The sequence below is a fragment of the Synchiropus splendidus genome, chromosome 7 (assembly GCF_027744825.2).
Source record: "Synchiropus splendidus isolate RoL2022-P1 chromosome 7, RoL_Sspl_1.0, whole genome shotgun sequence".
NCBI lineage: Eukaryota > Metazoa > Chordata > Actinopteri > Syngnathiformes > Callionymidae > Synchiropus > Synchiropus splendidus.
In genome coordinates this window covers 28,042,715-28,064,025 of record NC_071340.1, presented here as the reverse complement: position 1 = coordinate 28,064,025, position 21,311 = coordinate 28,042,715, and the positions used below count along the sequence as shown (strand labels likewise).

The window sequence follows — 21,311 nt, the reverse complement described above, 5'->3', positions numbered from 1 at the left end:
AGTTGTGTCAACGATCGTGGGAAATCTACCGAGAGCCTTCAGGCGGGTGAGTGTCGTCACTTCCGGGGGGCGTGTCCTGATGCCGAATGGTGACCGGTAATTTACTGAATTATCTTAAGCGAATCCATTTTATTCCTGTACTTCGAGAACACACGATTATTGCCATTGACTGTTTAAGCTGGTTTTATGCTATTCTAACGCCAAGGTGAGATTTTTTTTTTTTGCGTGGCCCTCCACCGGAAGTACCACGAAGCTAGTGTTTTTAGCTTGTAGCCGTCTCTCTCTTTTGTCCGAGAACTGGCGTGTCTGACTGAATACGCGCATCCGGCGTCTTCTCCGCCATCACTAGCGAACGAGACAGCGACGCAGCCTGTGGATTAAAGGACATTCCGAAGACGTTTTGGTGTCGAAGCGAGCCCGCAGCAGCCGGTGTTGACTGGTGAAGCCGAGTCCCCACCGCGGAGCAGGTGATGCTGCAGGCTCTCAGGTGTGGGTGGAGCTGGTCAGCGCTGCGGCGTAAGTCACGCGGTCCCTGGCCAACATTCACGAGTCAACGTCCCAGGATGGACGGAGACGCGCGCACATCCGCTGACGGAGCGCGTGGCGTCCCAAGAGTCTCCATCGAAGGCAACATTGGTTGGTGAGACCGGTGGCTACACGCGAGTGTGTTCGACTGAGGTGTTCAAGTGTGACGCTCCTGCAGCGGTCGGCAAGTCCACCTTCGCCAGGCTGCTGGGGGACGCGTGCCCGGACTGGGAGGTGGTGACCGAGCCGCTCGACAGGTGGCAGAGCGTCGGCAGCGGCTCTGGGAAGGTAGGACGCCGTCCACGCACGGACGGATGGATACTGCTCCATTCAATCCCAAAGCACGTGCTGGTCCTCCTTTCAGTCATACATGACCGAGTAGTGTGGTGAAAAGTGTGGTGCTCGCTCCTGGTGTTGCTGTGGCCCATAAACGACATGTCAGGGCATCTCAGATGAAAGCGTCCTGTGTGACCTGTGTGGATGGTGCCCAGACGCTGGTCAGCAACCTGCTCCAGATGATGTACCAGGAGCCCCAGCGCTGGTCCTACACCTTCCAGACGCACTCCTGCATGACCCGACTGCGGACTCAGCTGCAGCCTCCTCCCCAGCGCCTGCTGACCTCCGCCGCCAGCCCCGTCCAGGTCTACGAGCGCTCGGTCTACAGTGACAGGTGAGCAGGCGGCGGTCCAGGGCCGTCACTGACCATTCCCTAGCGTGAAGCTGAGGTCAGGTCAAAGGTGAAGAGCCGCTCCAGTCCGTGGCATCGTCAAACTGAGGCTCATCGCAGCTCTGTTACGAGCAGGAGCTGAGTGGAACTCTGCGTGATGACATGCACCGTGTGGTTGACGACCGACTGAAGTTGTCTTGGGGGTTTCATTGTGGCGCTGCTGCGCGATGAAGATCAGAGTAGCGTGCGCTCATGTGGACGACGGCGTTGTCGTGAATCTCACTGACGGGAGGATGACACAGCAGTTCTGAGCTCAGGAAGCCATGGGGGATGATGGTGGGGACGTGTTCTCCTGGACGTGTTAGTGGCAGCTTCTTTCCTCTCAGGTACATCTTTGCCCTCAACATGTTCGAGCTGGGCTGCATCAACAGCACGGAGTGGGCCATCTACCAGGACTGGCACTCGCTGCTCGTGGAGCAGTTTGGACAGCGGGTGGAGCTGGAGGGCATCATCTACCTCAAGGCATCTCCTCAGGTTTGTGAAAGTTAGACGTTAGAAACGGAGCTCCTCATTGAATTGCGGCTCCACCTTCATTCCTGAAGGATTTACGCCTGCCTCTGTGCCGTGCGCCAGGTTTGCCTGGAGCGCCTGGCTCGCCGAGGGCGAGAAGAGGAGCAGGGGGTGCAGCTGGACTATCTGGAAAAGCTGCATGAGCAGCACGAGAAGTGGCTGGTCCAGAAGAGCACCGTGTGAGTGTGGGCTCCGGCTGAAGTGTCCTCAGAACTCTCACCTGGTTGACGTCCCTGGTGCAACCCCGGCTCCTCGCTCCTCTTTTTCAGACTCCATTTTGAAAAGCTGAAGAAGATTCCTGTCTTGCAACTGGATGCCAGTGTGGAGTTTCTGAGTGACCCTGAGGTGCAGCACCACTTCATCCGACAGGTGGGAGGCTCTCCCTCTCTCTCTCTCTCTTTCTTTCTTTCCCTCTCTCTCTCTCCCTCTCTCTCCTGCTCTCTCTCTCTATCTATCTTTCTTTCCCTCTCATTCTCTCTGACCCCTGTCTCTCTCTCCCTCTCTCTCTCTTTCTCTCTGACCCCTGTCTTTCTCTCTCTCTCTCCCTCTCTCTCTCTCTCTGACCCCTGTCTTTCTCTCTCTCCCTCTCTCTCTGACCCCTGTCTTTCTCTCTCTCCCTCTTCTCCCTCTCTCTCTCTCTTTCTCTCCCTCTCTCTCTCTTTCTTTCCCTCTTTCTCTTTCTCTCTGACCCCTGTCTCTCTCTCTCTCTCTTTCTCTCTGACCCCTGTCTCTCTCTCTCTCCCTCTCTCTCTCTGACCCCTGTCTTTCTCTTTCTCCCTCTCTCTCTCCCTCTTTCTCTCTGACCCCTGTCTTTCTTTCTCTCTCTCTCTTTCTCTCTCTCTTTCTCTCTGACCCCTGTCTTTCTCTCTCCCCCCCCCTCCCTCTCTCTCCTGCTCCCTCTCTCATTCTAGCCATTCCAGACAGCAACCCCATTTGAAAAAAAGTGTTGCCATTCACAAACGTGACTTGGCAGCATCACTGAAGCAAAGAGCGGCTGTGAGTGCACCGACAGAGAGCTCTGTCCCCACGTCTCTCATGGCACAGTAGAAGTGGGATGTTTTCAAATGCAAGGCCAAGGCAGATGTTTTGATGCAGAGTCTTGATCTGCTCTCATCAAACCCCTGGTGGAGGAGTGAGCGTCAGGTCGGAGCGACTGCCTCCTCTCCCTTGATACTGTCACCCAGTGTGTCGCACAGTGCTCTTGTTTTGGTTCTTGACTGTGACTGCAGCCCGAGTGGCTCACTGGGCCGGTTGTTGTTGTTGCTGAGCTGCTCTTCTCACAACTGCAGAAAGACTTCAGCTTGTCTTTCACTAGCACTTACACAGTGTGAACCACACCAAAAAACTGAAAAGCCACAAATCCTTTTTCTTCATTTCTCAAGAAGGTTGAAACGCAGATCACATACATGGGCAGAGATAAAGAGACATGAATGGGCACATGGAGGCGGTGAGGCTCGCGTCTGACGGCTGCGGCGCTGTTGGTCTGAAGGGAGCGAAGAGGAAGTGATCCTGAGATAAGACTTATTTCCAGTCTGACCTTGGCGCTGGTTCTCATTTTGTCTCGTTTCTATGTTGTCATCAACGTGTGTGTGTGTGTTGCATGACTGAAGCTGCCAGGATCTCGTCCTGCTCTTGAGCTTCTCCAGTTAAAGGATGATCCTGGGAAGAGCAGGGGAGCGTGGCTTGCTGCCTGGACACTGCAGCGTGAACTGTTGAGGAGAGTGTTGGCTCTTCACGCCTGGCTCATCTGCTGACTCCTCCTTTCAGGTGAAGACGTTTTTCGCCGACTTGTGAGGAGCGGACGACCAAAGCCTGAGCCACAAAGGGACCTCATTCAAAGGCGGCGGAACGTTAGCCGTCACTGTTGGACCAGAACCTCCGGCACGTGTGCGTCTCGTCCTTGAAACGCTCCGTGTTAGTGACCTGTGTGTGCTGTGCTTTCCTGTGCAACCGAGGAGCCGGTGAAGACGGAGGAGTTGCTCTCTGGATGCTTTTCTCACTGAAAGGCCGGACGTTGTTTCAAGTCAAATAAAGCTCTCCTCCCTTGATCTGAGCAGCCTGTGTCACGTCTGTCGGCGCAGCCAAATGGCGAGGTGCACGTGCACAGGTCCGGGGTGACGGGACAATGACCTTGGCTGGATGTTGTTTCTGCTCTGGAGATCAGAGGGACTGCTGCCAGGCCTGGCGGGGTCAGGGGTCAGCTGTGGACTATAAAGTCTGCAGCTCCGTCTGCAGGTCGCATCAGTCCAGCCCGCGACCAGCTGCAGGAAGGAGGCAGCCTCAGCGCTCCAGATGGAAACCCTCTCTTTGCTCTGCGTTTTCACTCTTTTTGACTTGGTCTCTGCTCAAAGGCACAACCTCACGTCCTCGGCCGTGGATGGCCAGCGCAGCAGATACCCGCTCTACATGATGCAGCTCTATCGCTCCTTCAGGACCATGGACGCCGCCGCGCCGAGGCCACGCGAGCAGCTGCCGGCACATCCGGACTCCGTCCTCAGTCTGGAGGCCACTGGTGAGTGAGCGCGTCTCGTTCGAACCCGACCCTCTTTACAAGTGTCACTCTCTTTCATGTGAGCGGGTGTGTGTGTGTGTGTGTGTGAGAGCCCTCAGCCAGCCGTCCAATACACATCCTGTCCTGCTCACACGCCACACTCCCTCCCTGCAGAGGACATTTGTCCAGAGCTCTGCTCCTCCATCACAGGCATCCAAGCATCTAGATTTGACTCAGTCAAACGTACAGTCCAGAACTTTGGTGAAACCACTGTCGGTTTTCGGTTCCAGGCTGCCAACAAGTGGGGGAAAGATGGAGCGTCACCTTCGACCTGTCGTCCGTCTCCACGGGAGACACGGTCCAGTCGGCTGAGCTGCGGATCCGACTTCCGGCCTTCGTTTCCTCCAAACACGCCGTGGTGGACTTCTATCACTCCAGGAAGCCGGGCGGCCACCACGAGCCTCTGCTCCTGGGCAGCCTGCTCTCACCGGAGCGGAGCAGCCTCAAGTCCTCATGGAGGGTCCTGAATGTGACAGCTCTTCTGAGACGCTGGCTTCAGCGGGAGGGGGGGCTGTGGAGCTGGGAGGCCTCTGGAGAAGCCGAGGGGGGCAGCGGGGCGGGAGGCGACGCCAGCAGGGGTGAGGTCCAGCACCGGACCGCGAACCGGGTCCTGCTGCTGGTGTTCTCCAGGCACCGGCCGCAGCAGGGGTCAGCTCCAGCGGCCTACAGCCTCATTCACGCCGTGGAGAGCTCCAAGCACGTGTCCAGTGGTCCCAGCCGCCGCCGCAAGAGGAACCGGCTGGAGAGGGAGCGGGCGGGGGCCACGTCTGCCCCCCCGCCCGTCCCCACCTGCAGGCGCGTGGACATGTGGGTGGACTTCGACGACATCGGCTGGGACGAGTGGATCGTGCACCCCAAGCGCTTCAACGCCTACCGCTGCGAGGGAGCGTGTCCCGCCCCGCTCAGCGACTCTTTCCGGCCCACCAACCACGCCTACATGCAGGTGAGCCGGGCGCCGAGCCGGGCGCCAAGCCGGGCGGAAGAAAGAACCGTCTGACCGCGCTGTGTCTCCCCAGAGTCTCCTGAGGCTGCACCATCCGGAGCGCGTGCCCTGCCCGTCCTGCGTGCCCACCCGCCTGGGGCCCCTCTCCATGCTCTACTACGAGAAGGACGAGCTGACGCTGCGGCACCACCAGGACATGGTGGTGGAGGAGTGTGGCTGCCACTGACCCTCCCCCTTCACACGCCACTTCCTCTATTTATTCACTCTCACTGTATAGCTTGTACATAAATGCCCAGATTAAACCTTTATTTTCTCATGGCTTGGCTTCTCTGGCGTGTGCGTGCGTGTTGCTCATCATAACAATCGTAGTCATAACGGTGAGGGCTCTGCCTGCCGTTCAGGGAGTCAAAGCAGGAGGGCCTCGCTCCGACATGTGGTCGCTGAGGAAGCAGGCTGAAGGTGCAGTAGCCCGTGTTTGTGTTGGGGAGGAGGGGAGAGAGGGCCAGGAAGCAGAAGTGACAAGATTAGAGCCCAGAGAGAAGCCTGCAGCGGAGGAGGAGGAGGACTGGAGCTCAGCAGGTCCTGCGCAGACCCCCCTCAGACTGTGTGGGCTTGTTGGCCGGAGACAGCGCGGCCTCCGCTCACGCTGCTGCTTCTGTCGCTCTGCTGCGTCCAGCAGATTCCTGCAGAGACGAAGGCCTCAGCTAGTCACCTGCGGAAGGTGCCGCAGACTGGCAGCCCTCACAAGGTGGGTGTGAAACGGCCAAACAGGACACGTCGTTCCAGGTCTTTTCATTCCACGCCCCAGCTCCGGCTGAAGTCATCTCACTCCTCAATGTGACAGTGGTTCACGATGGCGTCTAATTTCAGAGCTTTGTTGTCACTGCGTGGAAGGACGACTTGCGTATTGGCCCCTGAGTGGCGGGTTATCAGCCCAGAGGCAGCAGGAATGCCACTGATAGCGAGGTGCTCAGAGCAGGACAGGCCAGCAAGATGGCCGTCAGGGTCGTGCTGAGGATGTGTATTGTCCCGGCTGGTCGCCCAACGCACTGGTGCGACCTGCTGCTGCTCACAACATCAGCGTGAGTTGGCTCAAGTGGCCTGCCCCTCATCTAAATGGCTGGAGGTGAAGAACCCCTCAGCGCTGACGCTTCCCTCCAGACAACCGTCCAGTCAGTGCAGTGGATGAGGGTCGTCATTCATGAAAAGAGATGCTTCGTAGTGGACAAGACTGAGCGGACGGCAGGAGCAGCTGGGTTTGCCTTCTCCGCAGGGCGAGGCTCTGGTCGTGTGGCTTCAGTCGTCAGTTGTGCGGTGACACCTGAAACCTGTGGTGGGCTGCTCCATCACTCCCAGAGCGGGCTGACTGACACCATGTTGACAAGCGTCACCACACGCCGTAAACGTGTCCATGGTCAACTCTCAAATAGTTCAGCGCTTGGCAAGAGGCCAACTTCTGGACACGCCTCTCCAGGTAAGATGGCGCCAGTGTGGGGCTCCGTCGCTCCGTGCTTTACGAGCGCCACACACAGTTTTCCCTCGAACAGGACGTGAGACAGAACGTGTTGGCGGGAATCCCGGCGGACACGCAGCGGTGCCGCGGTAAACTCCGAGCGCGTCTGCCGTGCAGTGCGTCGGAGCGCCACCTTCCTATACCTCGGTCCATGGTTCCGGAGGGCCGCCCGCCTCAGACAGGTACAGCGCCAGGTGAACCCGCCGCACCTCGCGAGACTCAGAGTTTGGACTGGTGAATGCACGTGACTCTTTGCTCGAGTCACGCCATCTGGATGTCCTGTGTGCGGCGGAGACGAGGACGACAGCTGGAGACACAGTCGAACTCCCCTCGGTCATCGGGCCGGGGGGAGGGGGGGACAAGGATCTGAAGCGCACGAGATGGTTCCCGAGTGACTCGGCAGCGAGCTGGGATCAAGCCGAGTACAGTAAGCAGTTCCTCCCTGACTTCTTGGCCAGAATTCCTCCTGACTCGGACCAACTCCTCACCGCTGGTGACTTGAATGTTCATGTTTAGAATCGAATCGAATCGAATGGCCTTTATTGTCCTTGTACCACCAGATCTGAGCGCTACTCCCTGGGTGCAAAGCATGTCAAAGAGACTCTATCAAGCACGCAGAGGATTACAAACAAATAGGAACTCATAAATAATATATACACGCGGTGGTAGCAGTAAAAAGAGCCTAATGACAGAAAGTGGCACTGATCCGGATGTGAACTTGAATCATTTGTTAGTGCACATAGTTGTTTCTTTATTGCACTGTGATCAATGTGGTCAGTAATAATGAATTTTGTGGACTGTGTTATCTGGTGTTGTTGTTCACTACTGAGACGTTACTGATGATGGGTCCAGTCCTTGATGATGGTGCCGGCTCTGCTGAGGTCACAGGAGTTGGCCATGTCCTCCAGGCTGGGCAGAGAGCAGCCAGTGATCTTCTGGGCCGGGTTGATGACTCTCTGCAGAGCTTTCCTGTCTGCAGCTGAGCACCCTGCGCAGCACGCTCTCTGTAGAAGGTGAGCAGCAGCCTCTCCTCCAGGTTGTTTCTCCTGAGCACCCTCAGGAAGTGCAGACGTTGCTGAGCCTTCTTCACCACCGCTGTGGTGTTTGCAGACCAGGAGAGATCATCAGAGACCTCATGTCGTGGACCCTCTCCACACAGTCACCGTGGATGGGTCCGCTCTGCCCTTTCTGAAGTCCAGGATGAGCTCGTTCGTTTTCGTGGTGTTCAGCTGAACACCATGCAGTCAGTCTGTTGACCTCATCTCTGTAGTGAGACTCATCCCCTCCTGAGATGAGTCCGACCACGGTGGTGTCATCCGCAAACTTAGTGATGGTGTTTGAGAGATGGGTGGGGGAGCAGTCGGATGTGTAGAGCGGGAACAGGAGGGGACTCAGGACACATCCTTGTGGGGAAGCGGTGCTCAGTGTGATGGTGCTGGACAGGTGGGAGCCGAGTGGATCGGTTTGGTCCAGAGTGGGGGGCAGACAAGTCCTGATGTGCTGACAGACCAGTCTCTCAAGGCAGTTCATGACCGCAGGCGTAAGTGCAACAGGCCTGTGGTCGTTTGGGCTGTCCACTGCTGCCCTTCTAGGGATGGGGATGATGGTGGAGGTTTGGAGGCAGGGTGGGACAGTGGACAGTGATAGGGACAGGTTGAAGATTCCACTCTGCTGGTCGGCACATGCTCTGAGTACCTGGCCTTCCTGGGCTTCACTGACGTCTCACTTCATGCTCCTGAAGCGTCAGTGTGTCTGTGCCGGGGGTGGGTGGGAGTGGGGTGTCAGCTGAGGGCCCTGCCGCCTCAAAGCCGCCAAAAAAGTGGTTGAGCAGAAGAGTCTGCCAGCGAGCTGTCCGTCCTAGCCGTGTCCTGGTTGCTGCTTCTGAATCTTGTTGTCTTCTCGGCTTGTTGTCAGTGAAGTGATCTTCAATCCTCCTCCTCTGGTAGGCTGCCTTGGCTTCCCTCGTGGTGCTGGTGAAGGCATTTCTGATCACTCTGGAATCATGAAGCTGCCTGTGCTAAGCCTGACACCTGTTACACCTGTGTCCAACCTGGTGGTCCAGGAAACCGCTCGGTCACGTTGGATGCTCTGGTACCCTCAGCTCTATGAAAAACTCCTGTGGCTTTGTTAGCTCCTCCAGCAGCGGTCACTTTTCGTCCGCCCTGGAAGATCTATATATGACTGTGCCTGCCTCAGTGCAGTCCGGTACTGAACAGCCGCCCACCTGGTTTAACTCCTGTCAGTAGCATCTGTTCCAGACGCTGTCGCGCCAACTCTGTCAAATGACAAGCTGCCTGTCCTCTGCAAAGTTCTGGAGTTCACTTGCAACTACAGTCCATTTGAGATGATTTCAATATTTTAGAGCAGCGGTGGCCAAGCAGTCAGAGGCTAAGAGCCACATTGTTTTACTTTGTTGCTGAAAAGAGCCACGTCCTACAGATATGTCAGGTCGTAAGGCTCAACCTGAACAGCGGGTCACGTGACTGAGCGTCAGCATAGCGGCTAAAGCTCCTCCCTGTGTGTCACAAGGTTGACGGTTGGCGTCCAGCGCAGGTCTCTGGTGCATGTCTTTTTCAAATTCATACTTTTGACCCTGATCCACCTGGAAACATCAAGCGACGCAGATAGAAATGTGTGCACCATTTATTTGACTTGTGTATATTGTTTTACGTGGCTCCTGCCAGCGATAACATGAGGCCCCGGTCTGTGGGTGTGAGCGACGCTGCAGACTGGAGCCTCTCATCTTCACTCCACTGAAATACACAACAGTGAATAACAGCTGAAACATACGTCTAGTTGAGGGCCTGACAAAGTTTGGTGAAGAGCCGCATGTGGCTCGGGAGCCGCGGGTTGGCCAGGCCTGTTTTAGAGGCTTTTCAGCCTGGTCTCACCACAGCACAGAATCTGCTGTTGTTGAGAGTTTTCAGTGACACATTCTTCACGTGTGATGCTGGAGAACACTGTGTGTTGCTTCTGCTGGACCTTACCGCTGCTTCTGAGACAGTCCATCACAACATCTTAATTCCGTCCGGTCGGTGGGCATCGGTGGGTCTGCGCTAAAGTGGTTTAGATCGTACCTGTCCAACAGAACCAGGAGTGTGAAACTGTTGGACTGTGACTCCTCCACTGCGTCTTGTTTCCTGTGGAGTCCCTCATGGTTTTTATCTCTGGGCCCACTCACGCTACCGTCAGCCACTAGGAGGCATCACCAAGAAACACAGCTACATCTCCGTGAAGCCGCTGCTGTCTGACAGAGCTTCAAGCTTGGACGGAGTTTCAACGATAACAAGACTGAAGTGATGATTTTTAGACCCAGTCATGTCTGTTCTCCTCTTTCTTTTGACTTGGCTCCTCTGTCTGACCATGTCCAACCGGCGGGTAGAAACCTTGGTTTTAAAATGGACGGTCTCAGATCAGCGCGTCTCCGGCGGCTCTCTTTTCAGTGACTCACGTGACACGTGTGGACTGGCCTACTGCAGCTGTCTCCTTGTCCAGAATGCTGCAGCCGGTTCTTAACGGGGCCACACAAAAGTGAGCCCATCTTAGCTTCTCTCCCCCGGCTGCTGTGACCTTTGAAAGTTCTGCTCTTGCTCTTTAAAGCTCCAAATGGTCTTGCCCCTCAGTACCCAGCGGAGCACGTTCCTCCGCGGCCCCTGAGGTCAGCTGACCCGCTGCTCCTGGAGGAGAGCGGCCTGTCTCAGTCTGTGGCCCTCGCGCCCCGGGGGAGACGGGCACCATCACTTCTTAACACGCACTTTTACTCTTTGGCTTTTGTACAGCCGCACAGCCGATCTGTTTAGTCTATCTGCCCTGTTTTATCTTGATGTATTTATTGTTCTTAATGTCAGTTTTATCCTGATTTTACAGTTGTGCAGCACTTAGTGACGATCTTGTGTTGCTTTTTAAGTGCTTTATAAATAACCTTGGTACGGTGTGGAGAAAGAAAACCCAGACCAAAGACGGTCGCTGCTGCAACTCAGTGCTGCGTGGGTGTCCTCCCACAGTCCTAAGACATGCACACACTTCCTGTGTGAGTGGTGTGTGTGCCCTGTGATGTGGCTGGCGACCCCTGCTGGCCAACCAGCGCTGGGTTAGGCTCCAGCACCACCCTGACCAGGACTAGGCGCTGGTTACCTGCCGCGCGTCAACATCATCCCTGTGGTGTTGTTAGTTAGTTGCACATTGGCGTCACAAGAACAGGTGACACTCCAGCGTGAACGTCCTTCCTATTCTTTGACATCCTGTTTTTATGCTCGATGAAGATTGGCGTCGCACGAAGCCACACAAACTTGACACATTTCATTTCTTTATTAAGTTTGTAAATGTTGAGCTGGTGTACAGAGTAAGAGTCAAGAGATTGATTTGTTTGGACTCCAAGGATTTGACGTATATTCATGTTTGACTGCCCGTTACAATAAAAACAAAAGAAAGAAAACCAAGCCAAAGAACAAACAGACCAACAAAACCAAATACCCCTGTTTTCCCACTCAGGTTGCAGGCAGTACCCTGAAGCCAACAGTCTCTTGGTGGCTACAGCTGTATGATGCTAAAGGTACATCCATAACATAATCCCCTTTGACAAGTAAGGGTGCATAGCATTCTAAGTAAATATAGATATTCTCATAGATTTCATATATATATATCTATATATATATATATATATGTATATAGAGAGGCTTTTATGTTAAAAACATTTTCTGTGCATGTGCGCGTTTGCATTCCTTAGTATTGAGTAATATGCTATTGCGTTAATAATCCATTCTCAAAGGAATATACACGTCGTCTCTAGTTTTTGCAACAGTGAGTATTTTTGCATGAACTCGGTGCATGGTGTTTTCCCAGCAACCTCTTGTTCCCCTTGCGCCCGCCCCTCTCTCACCATGTGGAAGCCTGGAGATTTTGCTCAGATTTGGTCAGGGAGAGAGCAGCTGGGGGGGGGGGGGGTCGAGGGCCGCGCCTGCCCCCCCCCCCGCCCCCCGTGCGCTCGCTCTCCGAGTGGATTTCTGGTGCGACACACCTGCGCGTGACGTGACATCAACCCTTTTGTGTGACGGAACGCGAAAGCTGACGTTTGATGACAGGATCGAACGATGAAATGCACCGCATGACGATGAGATCAAATAAAATGGAGCGGCTTTAGTGCTACACTGAACGAAAGGCTATTTTCTACTGCAGCGAAGAGCATCAGTCAGTGCAGTTTCTCCCCAGACTTCACATTGACCTCAGGCTGGGAGCCCTGCGACGACACACAAACACACACACGGTGAGCGACTGGGAGCTTATTGCAGTTCTCTTGGTGTGGCGAGAAAGAAATGCATGGAGGTCATCGATGGCACACACACATATATTGAGGTAACTCCATTGTTATAAAAAAATAAACCCAGAGAGTTTCATGAGAGAGAGTCCCGGGACGTTGCATTGTTCCTGTGACGGCGGGCGGCTCATTTGGAGGGAGGACGCAAGTGACGGAAGGTCTGACATCGTTTCTCTGTGGAGTAAAGCTGCGAGGAAGACAGCCACGTTCAGGAAGAACATGGGCCGCGCTCCTGTCCCGGTGCCAGCGCTTATTGCTTCCTCTGAGCACGAAGACGGCGACGTGGAGGAGAAGAGGGGGGTGACCACGCTCAGGCTCACAGTTGGGGGTCACTTTTATCACAGTGGTTGGCCACTGAGCCACTGCTACACATCAAGGAGACCAAGGTGAGAGCCAGCGTGACCTTTGACACCACAGGTGGTCCTCCTGATGAAGGCCATCTGTCCCACTGCTACATGATCGCCTGTGTCACGCCTGCCCCCTGCTGGCGGCCAACAGAACTGCTACATCGTGTGAAGGAGAGGGGCGGAGCCAAAATCTCACATGGGTGATGGTCAAAGGCATAGAAGAAGGGAAGCAGAGGGCCGTCCACTTCACCAGGCAAACTCTCTGGACAAACATGACCCACACACCTCCGCACAACTGAAGCCACACTTCCTCTGGAAGTCAAAGGGGATGAAGGACACGCACGCACGCACGCACACACACACACACACACACACACACACAGGTGGAAACAGGCAGAGCGACACGACGCCTATGTTCCGGAGCGCCCAGATCCTGGGGTACAGAGGAGAAGGAGCAGGAGGAGGAGGAGGAGGAGGAGGGGGAGGAGGAGGAGGAAGAGGAAGAGGAGGAGGAGGAGGAGGAAGAGGAGGAGGAGGAAGAGAGGGAGGAGGAGGAGGAAGAGGAAAGGAGGAGGAGGAGGAGGAAGAGGAGGAGGAGGAAGAGGAGGAGGAGGAGGAGGAGGAAGAGGAGGAGGAGGAAGAGGAGGAGGAGGAGGAAAGGAGGAGGAGGAAGAGGAGGAGGAGGAGGAAGAGGAGGAGGAAGAGGAAGAGGAGGTGTAGGAGGAAGAGAGGGAGGAGGAGGAGGAAGAGGAGGAGGAGCTGAGGAAGAGGAGGAGGAGGAAGAGGAGGAGGAGGAAGAGAATGAAGAGGAGGAGGAGGAGAAGGAGGAAGAGAAGGAGGAGCAGAGGAAGAGGAGGGAGGAAGAGAAGGAGGAAGAGGAGGAGGAAGAGGAGGTGTAGGAGGAAGAGAGAAAAGGAGGAAGAGGAAGAGGAGGTGTAGGAGGAAGAGAGGGAGGAGGAGGAGGAAGAGGAGGAGAATGAAGAAGAGGAGGAGGAGCTGAGGAAGAGGAGGAAGAGAAGGAAGAAGAGGAGGAGAATGAGGAAGAGGAAGAGAAGGAGAATAAAGAGGAGGAGGAAGAAGAGGAAGAGGAGGAGGAGGAAGAGGAGGAGAGGGAGTGTTGCCTAGAGATTTGCTGTTCCCTCTTCCGTAGCCGTCCGTCTGCTTTGGATGGCGCTCGTGATCGATCAGCCCCACAGTTCATGCCTGTCCCCCCCACCCCCCACCCCCCAGTATGATAGGTCAAGACAGGCCATGCGGCAGCAGTCACTCATGCTGACACTGATTACAGGAAGCTCGTCGGTTGCTAGTACTTTTTGTGGAGTTTGTTATTTTTTCAATATGAACTCATGCTTCTAGCCTAGTCGATGCTTTGTCCAATGGTTTCTTTGAAAAAAAGGTTCTTAAAAACTACGAGTCGATCACAATCCGTCCGTTCCTGTGCGTGCTGATGGTGGGCGGAGTCCGAGGGCTTGTTGTGAAGGCTCTGACTCCAGGACGCTCTTCCTTGCTGACAGCTGCTGTGGGTCATGTGTCCATGTAGGGGGTTTTGGGTGAGGGGGCCGAGGCCCGTGGAGAGGTCTGCAGCGAGAGAAGACGGCCATTCAGAAGGTGATGAAGAAGAGTGACAAGAGCGCCGTATGTCTTGGATCATGCTGAGCCTGTGTTACACAACACGCTCTCACGCTTGCGTCGTCAAATATCGAGTCTCGCCCCCAGGACTTTTGCGCACAAGAGCGACACGGATCCGCTGGAACCTTTGGAAACGCTTGACTACTGACAGGCGTCTACATGCGGTACTGAAGGCGGCCGTCTGTGTCGCTGTTGGGCGCAAAAAAAAAAAAAAACCAAAAAATCCATGTGACGATAAAAATGCGCTGTTCTACTGCAAAACTTGTATTTGGGAGCGAAAGCATGTCATGTAACTGCAAGTTTACAGATTTGTAACTCTAGGAAACCTAAACTTTGTTTTGTAATGGCACAGCCAGACTGGGCTCGAACATGACGATGACAGCACACACACACGCTTGTGGCCGCCTACACCTTTCTAGCTCTCCTTCATTGTCATTGGACAATGAAGACTGAAAACATGGAGGTAGGTTTTCGGAAATGGAGTTCTGTGATTCATCATTACCAACAGTGGCAGTTTCTTATCACGGTTACGTGTGTCCAGTCCAACAGTTTCACCTTCGACTACCGACGACCTGTAGCTGTTTTCATGGTGGCTGCTGCTATTGGTCGGAAGAGCAGTGCGCTATTGTGCAGAGTTTAATTTGAGGGGGGCGAGCGTGGAGAGGTGCTTGCTCTCGCACCAGTGAGGGCATCATTCAGCTGCTTCTCAGTAGCCCGTAACTGAACTCTGTTCCCCACCAAGACGACGTCTGAAATGTGCCGCCTGCTCTGGTCATGATCTGCTTGTTAAGTCAGCCACTTCCCACCCTCTTTTCCTTCTGGATGTCTAAAATATTTGGAGCTCCCAACCTGCTGAAACTGGCATGTGTTTTGAAGTGTGCACAAACTCACATGACCTTGAGCTTGAGCTCACCACTCCTATTCATGTGTCAGCTCGCCATGCACGCGCTCTCCTGCGGCCTTATTTCTCTCTGATCCGATCAAGCGTAAATGCCAAATGACACGTCTACATCATGTGCGGCTGGTCACCAGTCACTGACAGGTCCATTTAACCCAGCAGGAGTGGATTAAATGCGCGAGCCCACAGCTCAGACATGGCTCTGTGGGTCAGTCTCGTACCTGCCTCACTGCTTAACTCGCCGCAGACTGGCACATTTCACTATCTGAGCACCCTTCTTCACCTCCACACAGTCGGGCTACATGGGGCAGGGTGAGGGGGGGAAGAAGAGGGCGAGGGAGGGTTAGTGAGGACAAGGTTGAGGAGACAGTCAGAAGAGCAGTCTCAGGAAGACAGACACAAACAGTTGGAAGGGCATGGAAGGGATACAAATGGAAAGAGGAAAAGGCAGAAAGGTGAGACAAATTGGTGCAGAGGAAGAAAATAAAGGTGGAAAATGACGTTCAAATATTTCAGAAGAGACACTGTTGGAAGCAAAGAGTTCCCAGAGCAAAGGCTGGACTCCTCTAAATGACGAGGTGCTTCAGCAGTTGTGACCTGTGTCTGTGCTGTAGTGAGAGGCGCACAGTTGCCACGCAGCAGCCTGTCTTTCATGAGGCAGGCGAGCCACATGGACAGAGTTGGGAAAAGGCCAGGTGAAGTCCTGGCAATGGTCAGGCAGCGAAGCACCCACTTGCTTCTCAGCCTCAGTCACAGCTCCCGGCGGGGGGACATGACTCACTCCACATTGGTCCTCCTCGCCCAGACAGGCCAATAACTCGAAAAGTCAGTCCCCTGAAGCATCTCGTGACGTGCGTGTAAACTGTGGGTGGAGTGGAGCGCTGCCCTCGTGATACACCTCTGTGTGCGTCTGCCTTGACCGGCGCATGCTCTGAATGAATATGGAGGTCAATATTAATAGTCGTCAACCTCAGCTCCATCACAGAAACATTCCATGGACAGTTGTCAGGGGCCAATAAGCCGTGAGCTGCTATGATGCTCAGGCGAAGTGACTATTCACACTCTGTGATGGAGGTGGCTGCCGCTCGGTGTCCTCGTCCATCACCAAAAGACTGGGAAGCTGTCACGGCTCCTGTCTGTGATGCTGGAATGCGTGAAGGGTGGCGTGCAATGACTAGCTCTGATTCAGTGGCGTGGATGTGGCGGGCTCCCGGCCAATGAGCCCAGAGCCTCAGAAGCCCACCTTGCTGCTCTCCCGGCCCAGGATGGCGTAGCTCATGAACTGCTCGGCGTCCCCCTCCAGCTCGTCCTGCAGAGACGTCTCCATGCTCACCTCCTGGAGCCCCTCTTCACCGGAGCCCTTCCCTCTCCGCACCACCTTCCGGACGATCTGTCACGCCGGCCATTGGCGGGGGGGCAGGGACAGCATTTGTCAGGGACACCACACACACACACACACACACACACAGAATGGATCATGTTGTCGCACCTTTTTGGTGACAATGTTTCCATGTTCGTCTGTAAACTGCTCCTCGCTGACTTGTTCTCCTGGAAGGTCTTCAGCTTCATCTCCCTGGGGAGAGGAGCAAAGGGTTGAGATGAGACTGGAGCCGTTCAGCATCGACTGCTGAGATAGTCGTTTTCACGTGTTTCTAGGTCTGAGAGGTGAAAGCGTGGCGGCGTTCCTGCCAGCCCAGAAGAGACACGATCATTCTCTGACCTACAAAGGCAGCACAGTCCCGGGTCCAAGGGGCTTTTTAATAGCACTGCCATGTAAAGTGGCTGCAGCAGGGCTGGCCTATTTCCACCTGACACTCAAGACGGCCAGACAGCACTGAGAGACCCGAGGGTCGGTCCACAGCTCATTCACCCGCTCACTCACAGAATAGACCAGGAGCAGGCGGAAGCTCCTGTGTAGGCAGGCTGGTGCTGAGGGTACCTTGAGAATGACTCTCCTGCGAACCACTCTGGTGGTGACATTCTCCTCCTCATCTGAAGCTCCGTCCACCTCGCCCAGCTCTCGATCCAGCTGACCGTGCATGTAGGTGAGAAGGGAGCGCACGGAGCCGCTGGCGATGTGCAAAACATTCTGACAGCTGATGACCAAGAAGGCGAGCAGCACCAAGCTGAAGAGCAGCTCGGTCACCAGAGCCCACATGGCCGCCAGCACACAGCCTCCTCACACGCAGCAGAAGAAGCAGACAGAGCACAGTCAGAGAGCAGCTGCACCGCTCCGCCCTCTTCCTCACTTCTCCAGTTGCCTTCCAAGTCACTTTGCTGCTCATTCTCATTTGCACTGAAGCGTGGACTCCTCCTCCTCCCTTCAGCTGTCGGGTCAGGACCGCTCTGTCAATGGTGCTGACAGACTATGGCCCCGCCCCCTGTCCTCAAGACCACGTGGTCCGTGGGCTTGAAATAGCTCTCAGTTCAAAGCACCAACTTCTTCTGTTTGTCACCTTCAGCAGATAACAAGGACAACAAAATGGTGTGCATCACATCACTGTGTCCCCTTCGGATGCTTCCTGAGCAAAGCTGCGTCTGCTGTCTCACTTTCTCAGAACGGATGGTTCCGCATGGAGCGACGTGACAAATGTTTCCATCTGGAGCCAATGCTGGGGACTGACCCCCGGGGGGGCGCTGCTGTCTATATTTGGAGCAACCTTCTGCCTGTGCCATCTTCGGGGTGAAGCACTGTGGATGTGTGTCAGGTCATGTTCAGGGATGTGAAGAATTTGAGGCTATTACGTGCCGAAGTGCCGGCTCTGGAGGCACAAAGCTTGGACCTGATTCCAAACTGCTCGAGTCGAGCTGAGGGAAAGACCTTGGAGCGCTCACCTGATCATCCCAGGCGTTCAGATCCGGCGCTCTGTGCGGGAAGCCCAGACCCTTCTCAAATGGCTGCGTCCCACGGAAGTGGCCGCGCAGGATTTCCGAGTGTCCCATGTCCCTCACCGGCTGAAGCAAGCCCTCCTGGCCGTGGTCCACTGCGTTGCACACGGATGACATCACAGCGTCCGTAGGCTGATGGGCCACCCAGGCCTGAGCGTTGGTGACCGGGCTCCACCCGGGCCCCGTCTGCTCCTGCAGGTATGAGAGGAAAGAGCCACTCTCCCTCCCCGTCCCACTTCCACCATTGGACGACCTGAAGGGGGAGCAAGAGATGAGACTGGGGAGGCTTGCTCCGATGAAGAGCGTACCTGTCTGCGCTTGGATCTGGAACGCAGCTGAGAGCGGGCGACTCACTCAAGCGGGCGTACACCCTGTGCTGTCCTGCAACAAGAGAAAGGCCGTCCTCTGAGCCCGTCCCTCTCCATCCTCCTCCTCCAGCTCCGTCCACACCAGTCGTGTTGGCGACTGCTGATGCTTCGGAACTGGCCTCCGACCCCTGACCGTTGTTGGCACCGTTCAGACTGATCCCAGCAATGGTGCCGCCCAGCGAGGCCGGGGTGGCTGTGCTGAGTGAGTCCACCCCCATCTCGGAGTCATCCTCGGGCAGCTCAGTGGATCCACTGAGCACCGCACCGCCGGCGCTGGCCGGCCGGCCCAGACTCCCGTAAGGCAGCCCCAGCAGACCCTCTGAATCGTCCGCATTGCTGCACTCCAGCGAGGAGTCCTCCACCGGCACCAAGGACGGGCTGTGGCCTGAGGGCCACACCTGCACGTCAGACATCTCCATAAGGGTGTCCTCCTCTGTGGTGGCAATGGGCGCACAGTCCAGGCTGGAAACCTCCTGCCAGTAGGGCTCAGCGCCCAGGGGGGAGGGCAGGCTATACTGCATGGAGGCCGGGGAGAGAAGCTCATCCTGGGCGAGCCCATAACCTGGAGCGAGACAGAGAGAGGCACACTGACACCCGACCTCCCGCCTGGCTCCGCCCCCCTCGCCCCAGGAGCACCTGCACCCTGGGAGGGGGTAAGTGCCCCTGGCCAGGAGCTGGGGAGAAAGGGGAGGAGCACAGGAGGCTGAAGGGACCAGATGGAGAACGGGCAGGCCAAGACAGAAGAAGCTCGGATAGAGGTGCAGAGGTGAAGGCTTTCGGAGCTCAGTCAGCCAGCGCTGATGGCGGGAACAGCAGCGGCAGCAGCAGCCCCCGCCGCCGCCGCCACAACATGGTCTGGGGAGAAGAAGGTCCGGGTGCCGCTGACGCTGCTGCTGCTGCCACCTGTCAGGACCTGGGGGCGGGACACACACCTGCCCGGCCAGGACATTGCATTGACATGCCAACAACAACACGCTCTGGCGCCACTGACAGGCCTCCGTACTCACCATGGTTTGAGCATGCGCCCCGAGTCACCAGGAGCAGGCGGGTGAATGGAGTCAGGCTGGAGTGCATGCACGCAGGCGCCCTCTCTCACACGCTCACGCTCGCTCGCTCGCTCACCAAGCCACACGTGTAAACAGGAGCAGTCCGTCATGCTTTGGCTCCTGTGGTGCCGCCTGAATTTCTGCTGAGTCTGTGTGTTTGTGTTGACTCGAGACAGAAGTGGTGAAAGTGCACTTTGGTGGGGGACTCAGGTCACTCCGACAGCACAGGCCTCAATTGCATGAAACACCTCAGTCTTGTACGAAATACGGCGCGAGTCCCACATTCAAGTGCAAACCTCTGCTCTGTTCTGGCGATTCAGGCTTTGTTTCGCTTCTGAAAGAAAAGGTCACTTTTGTCATCTCCCGAGTCATTTCTGCCACCCTGACTTATGGGAATGTGAGAAGCAGGTGTTTTGGTTTCATGGAGACTGAATGAAGGCAGTGGCACGAGAGTCGTGGCGTGACAGAGCTGCCTCCCTGATGTTAGCCAGAGAAGAAGAGAAGAGAAGTCGGGTTCCTGTCCGCCGAGACCTCGGTGTGGCCCACACCAGTGTGTGTGTGTGTGTGTGTGTGTGTGTGTGTGCCGTGCCAACTGTTGTGACGAGCAGATGTCCCTCCCCTTTGTGACTCCAGAAGACAAACATCCACAAATGTCACAGGGATGTAGCTGCACACAGAAGGGTGAAAGGCACTAGACACACATGGCTACTGAAGCACAAAGACGCTGTCACGGGCTGCGTTAACATTGGGAGCAATAATGGCTCTGTGGGTGTCATGTGTGGCTGGGTCTGATGTCACTGAAAGAGTCGCTGCCTTCCAGGATCTACTCTTCTCAGTGGTGCTACCATCAGACCTGGGAGTGCAGTCGCTTGGTACTCTCCATAGTGACTGCACTGAAAGGAAGCATGAAGCGTATGTTGGTGTCGTCATCATTGATGGCTCTTCATGTAACAATAGCCACCGATCTGCACAAAGTGATCAGAAACGCACACTTCGGACATAAACTCACTCACAACTGCAGACACAAAATGCATTACTTGGGCGTTCTGCACGTATGGAGTCAGTGCTACACAGGCCCACCACGTTCCCACATGAGTCACGACAAACACACTGCCGACAAAAAAGGGAGCCCCGCCCTTTTTTACAGCCCAGAGTCTCAGACCAGTGAGGAAGCAAGTCAGTGAGATCACAGGCCACATGCAGCGACGCAGAGCACAGTGGTTCAGATCAGCAGCAGGTTAGCCGGGTTCATGCAGGCAGAGCGGGAGAAACAGGAAGAACAAGCGCAGCCAACGAGACGGACGGAAACAGGAGGAGAGTGAGGGTCACCTCCCCCCTCCCAGTGGGTGCCGAGTCTGCGTGTGGAGATTTGCTCTCAGTGCGGACATACAAAACAGTGGAGCCACAAAGAGTCCGAAAAGAAAGGAAAGGTTGCATTACAAAGAACTATAAAGATATGGGTCAGAGGTCAACATGAGGTTGGCATGAGGTCAGAGGTCGGAGAGGAGTGAGGAGGAAGAGGAGGGTGGCTGGGCTGCAGATGACAAGTCCAGAGAAACACAGAGGGACAGATTGACTGGAAATGCAGAGAGGGCTCCTTCAGAGGAGATTCAGGGGCCCAGCAGCGGCCCTCCGCTCATGCAGCCGCAGGTTAACATGTGCTCGCTGGGAGACGTCTCGTGTCTCGGAACCTTTGCACCAGCGCCTCGCCAAAGCTTTGTCAGACCCCTGAAAGGGTGGAGTCAGTTCCCAACACTCGTATTCTGTACAGCAAGTCCTCTTGCACTGAATGGCTGCTTGGCATAGGAAGTAAGAAGCAAGAAGTATGGCCTGAGTTCAACGAGCTGCTCGCCATTTCCACTGGTGAAGAGGTGTGGTGCTTGTGAGGCACAGCCGTGTTAGCAGTGGAGGCGCGCGCGCTGCGTTCTTATACCGCGTCCTCGGCTTCGGGCTCAAATGGTGACTGAGACTTGCCTCGTAAATGAAGCAGGACTGGAGAAGAAGGTGTCTTCTCAACAGCAGAACGTCTTGGTAGAGTCACATTTCAACTT

The 21,311-nt window shown here is 55.5% G+C and overlaps 3 protein-coding genes across 35 annotated transcripts in view; 2 read left to right on the top strand and 1 right to left on the bottom strand.

The window, feature by feature from the left end:
* The first annotated feature begins 57 nt into the window (after positions 1 to 57).
* Positions 58 to 3,918, top strand: dguok (deoxyguanosine kinase). Of its 4 annotated transcripts, none has more exons than XM_053871539.1 (7): positions 58 to 636; positions 704 to 813; positions 1,017 to 1,195; positions 1,579 to 1,726; positions 1,826 to 1,941; positions 2,032 to 2,131; positions 3,530 to 3,834. In XM_053871539.1, exons 1-7 carry the CDS (start codon positions 471 to 473, stop codon positions 3,554 to 3,556), a joined length of 846 nt encoding a protein of 281 aa, XP_053727514.1. In that variant the 5' UTR covers positions 58 to 470; the 3' UTR covers positions 3,557 to 3,834. The 4 variants fall into 4 exon arrangements, with proteins under 4 accessions (XP_053727514.1, XP_053727516.1, XP_053727515.1 ...); XM_053871542.1 differs by having other exon boundaries at positions 485 to 640; positions 3,530 to 3,805; XM_053871541.1 differs by lacking the exon at positions 1,017 to 1,195 and having other exon boundaries at positions 1,795 to 1,939; positions 3,530 to 3,918.
* Positions 3,919 to 4,053: 135 nt separating this feature from the next.
* Positions 4,054 to 5,482, top strand: LOC128762942 (nodal homolog). The gene is made up of 3 exons (XM_053871538.1): positions 4,054 to 4,274; positions 4,544 to 5,256; positions 5,330 to 5,482. The coding sequence occupies exons 1-3, from the start codon at positions 4,055 to 4,057 to the stop codon at positions 5,480 to 5,482; spliced, it is 1,086 nt and encodes a 361-aa protein (XP_053727513.1). The 5' UTR covers position 4,054.
* An 8,142-nt stretch (positions 5,483 to 13,624) lies between these two features.
* The window catches only part of LOC128762132 (ankyrin-1-like), a 54,843-nt gene continuing 47,156 nt past the window's right edge, over positions 13,625 to 21,311 (bottom strand). For 23 of the 30 annotated variants that reach the window (XM_053870026.1, XM_053870027.1, XM_053870037.1 and 20 more), the window contains 6 exons: positions 18,155 to 18,776; positions 17,793 to 18,099; positions 16,447 to 16,530; positions 16,201 to 16,347; positions 15,179 to 15,255; positions 13,625 to 14,008 (listed from right to left, as the gene is read on the bottom strand). In XM_053870026.1, the coding sequence (XP_053726001.1) occupies positions 15,184 to 15,255; positions 16,201 to 16,347; positions 16,447 to 16,530; positions 17,793 to 18,099; positions 18,155 to 18,776 (1,232 nt within the window). In that variant the 3' untranslated portion in view covers positions 13,625 to 14,008; positions 15,179 to 15,183. The other 7 variants (XM_053870052.1, XM_053870053.1, XM_053870056.1 and 4 more) reach the window with 4 other exon arrangements.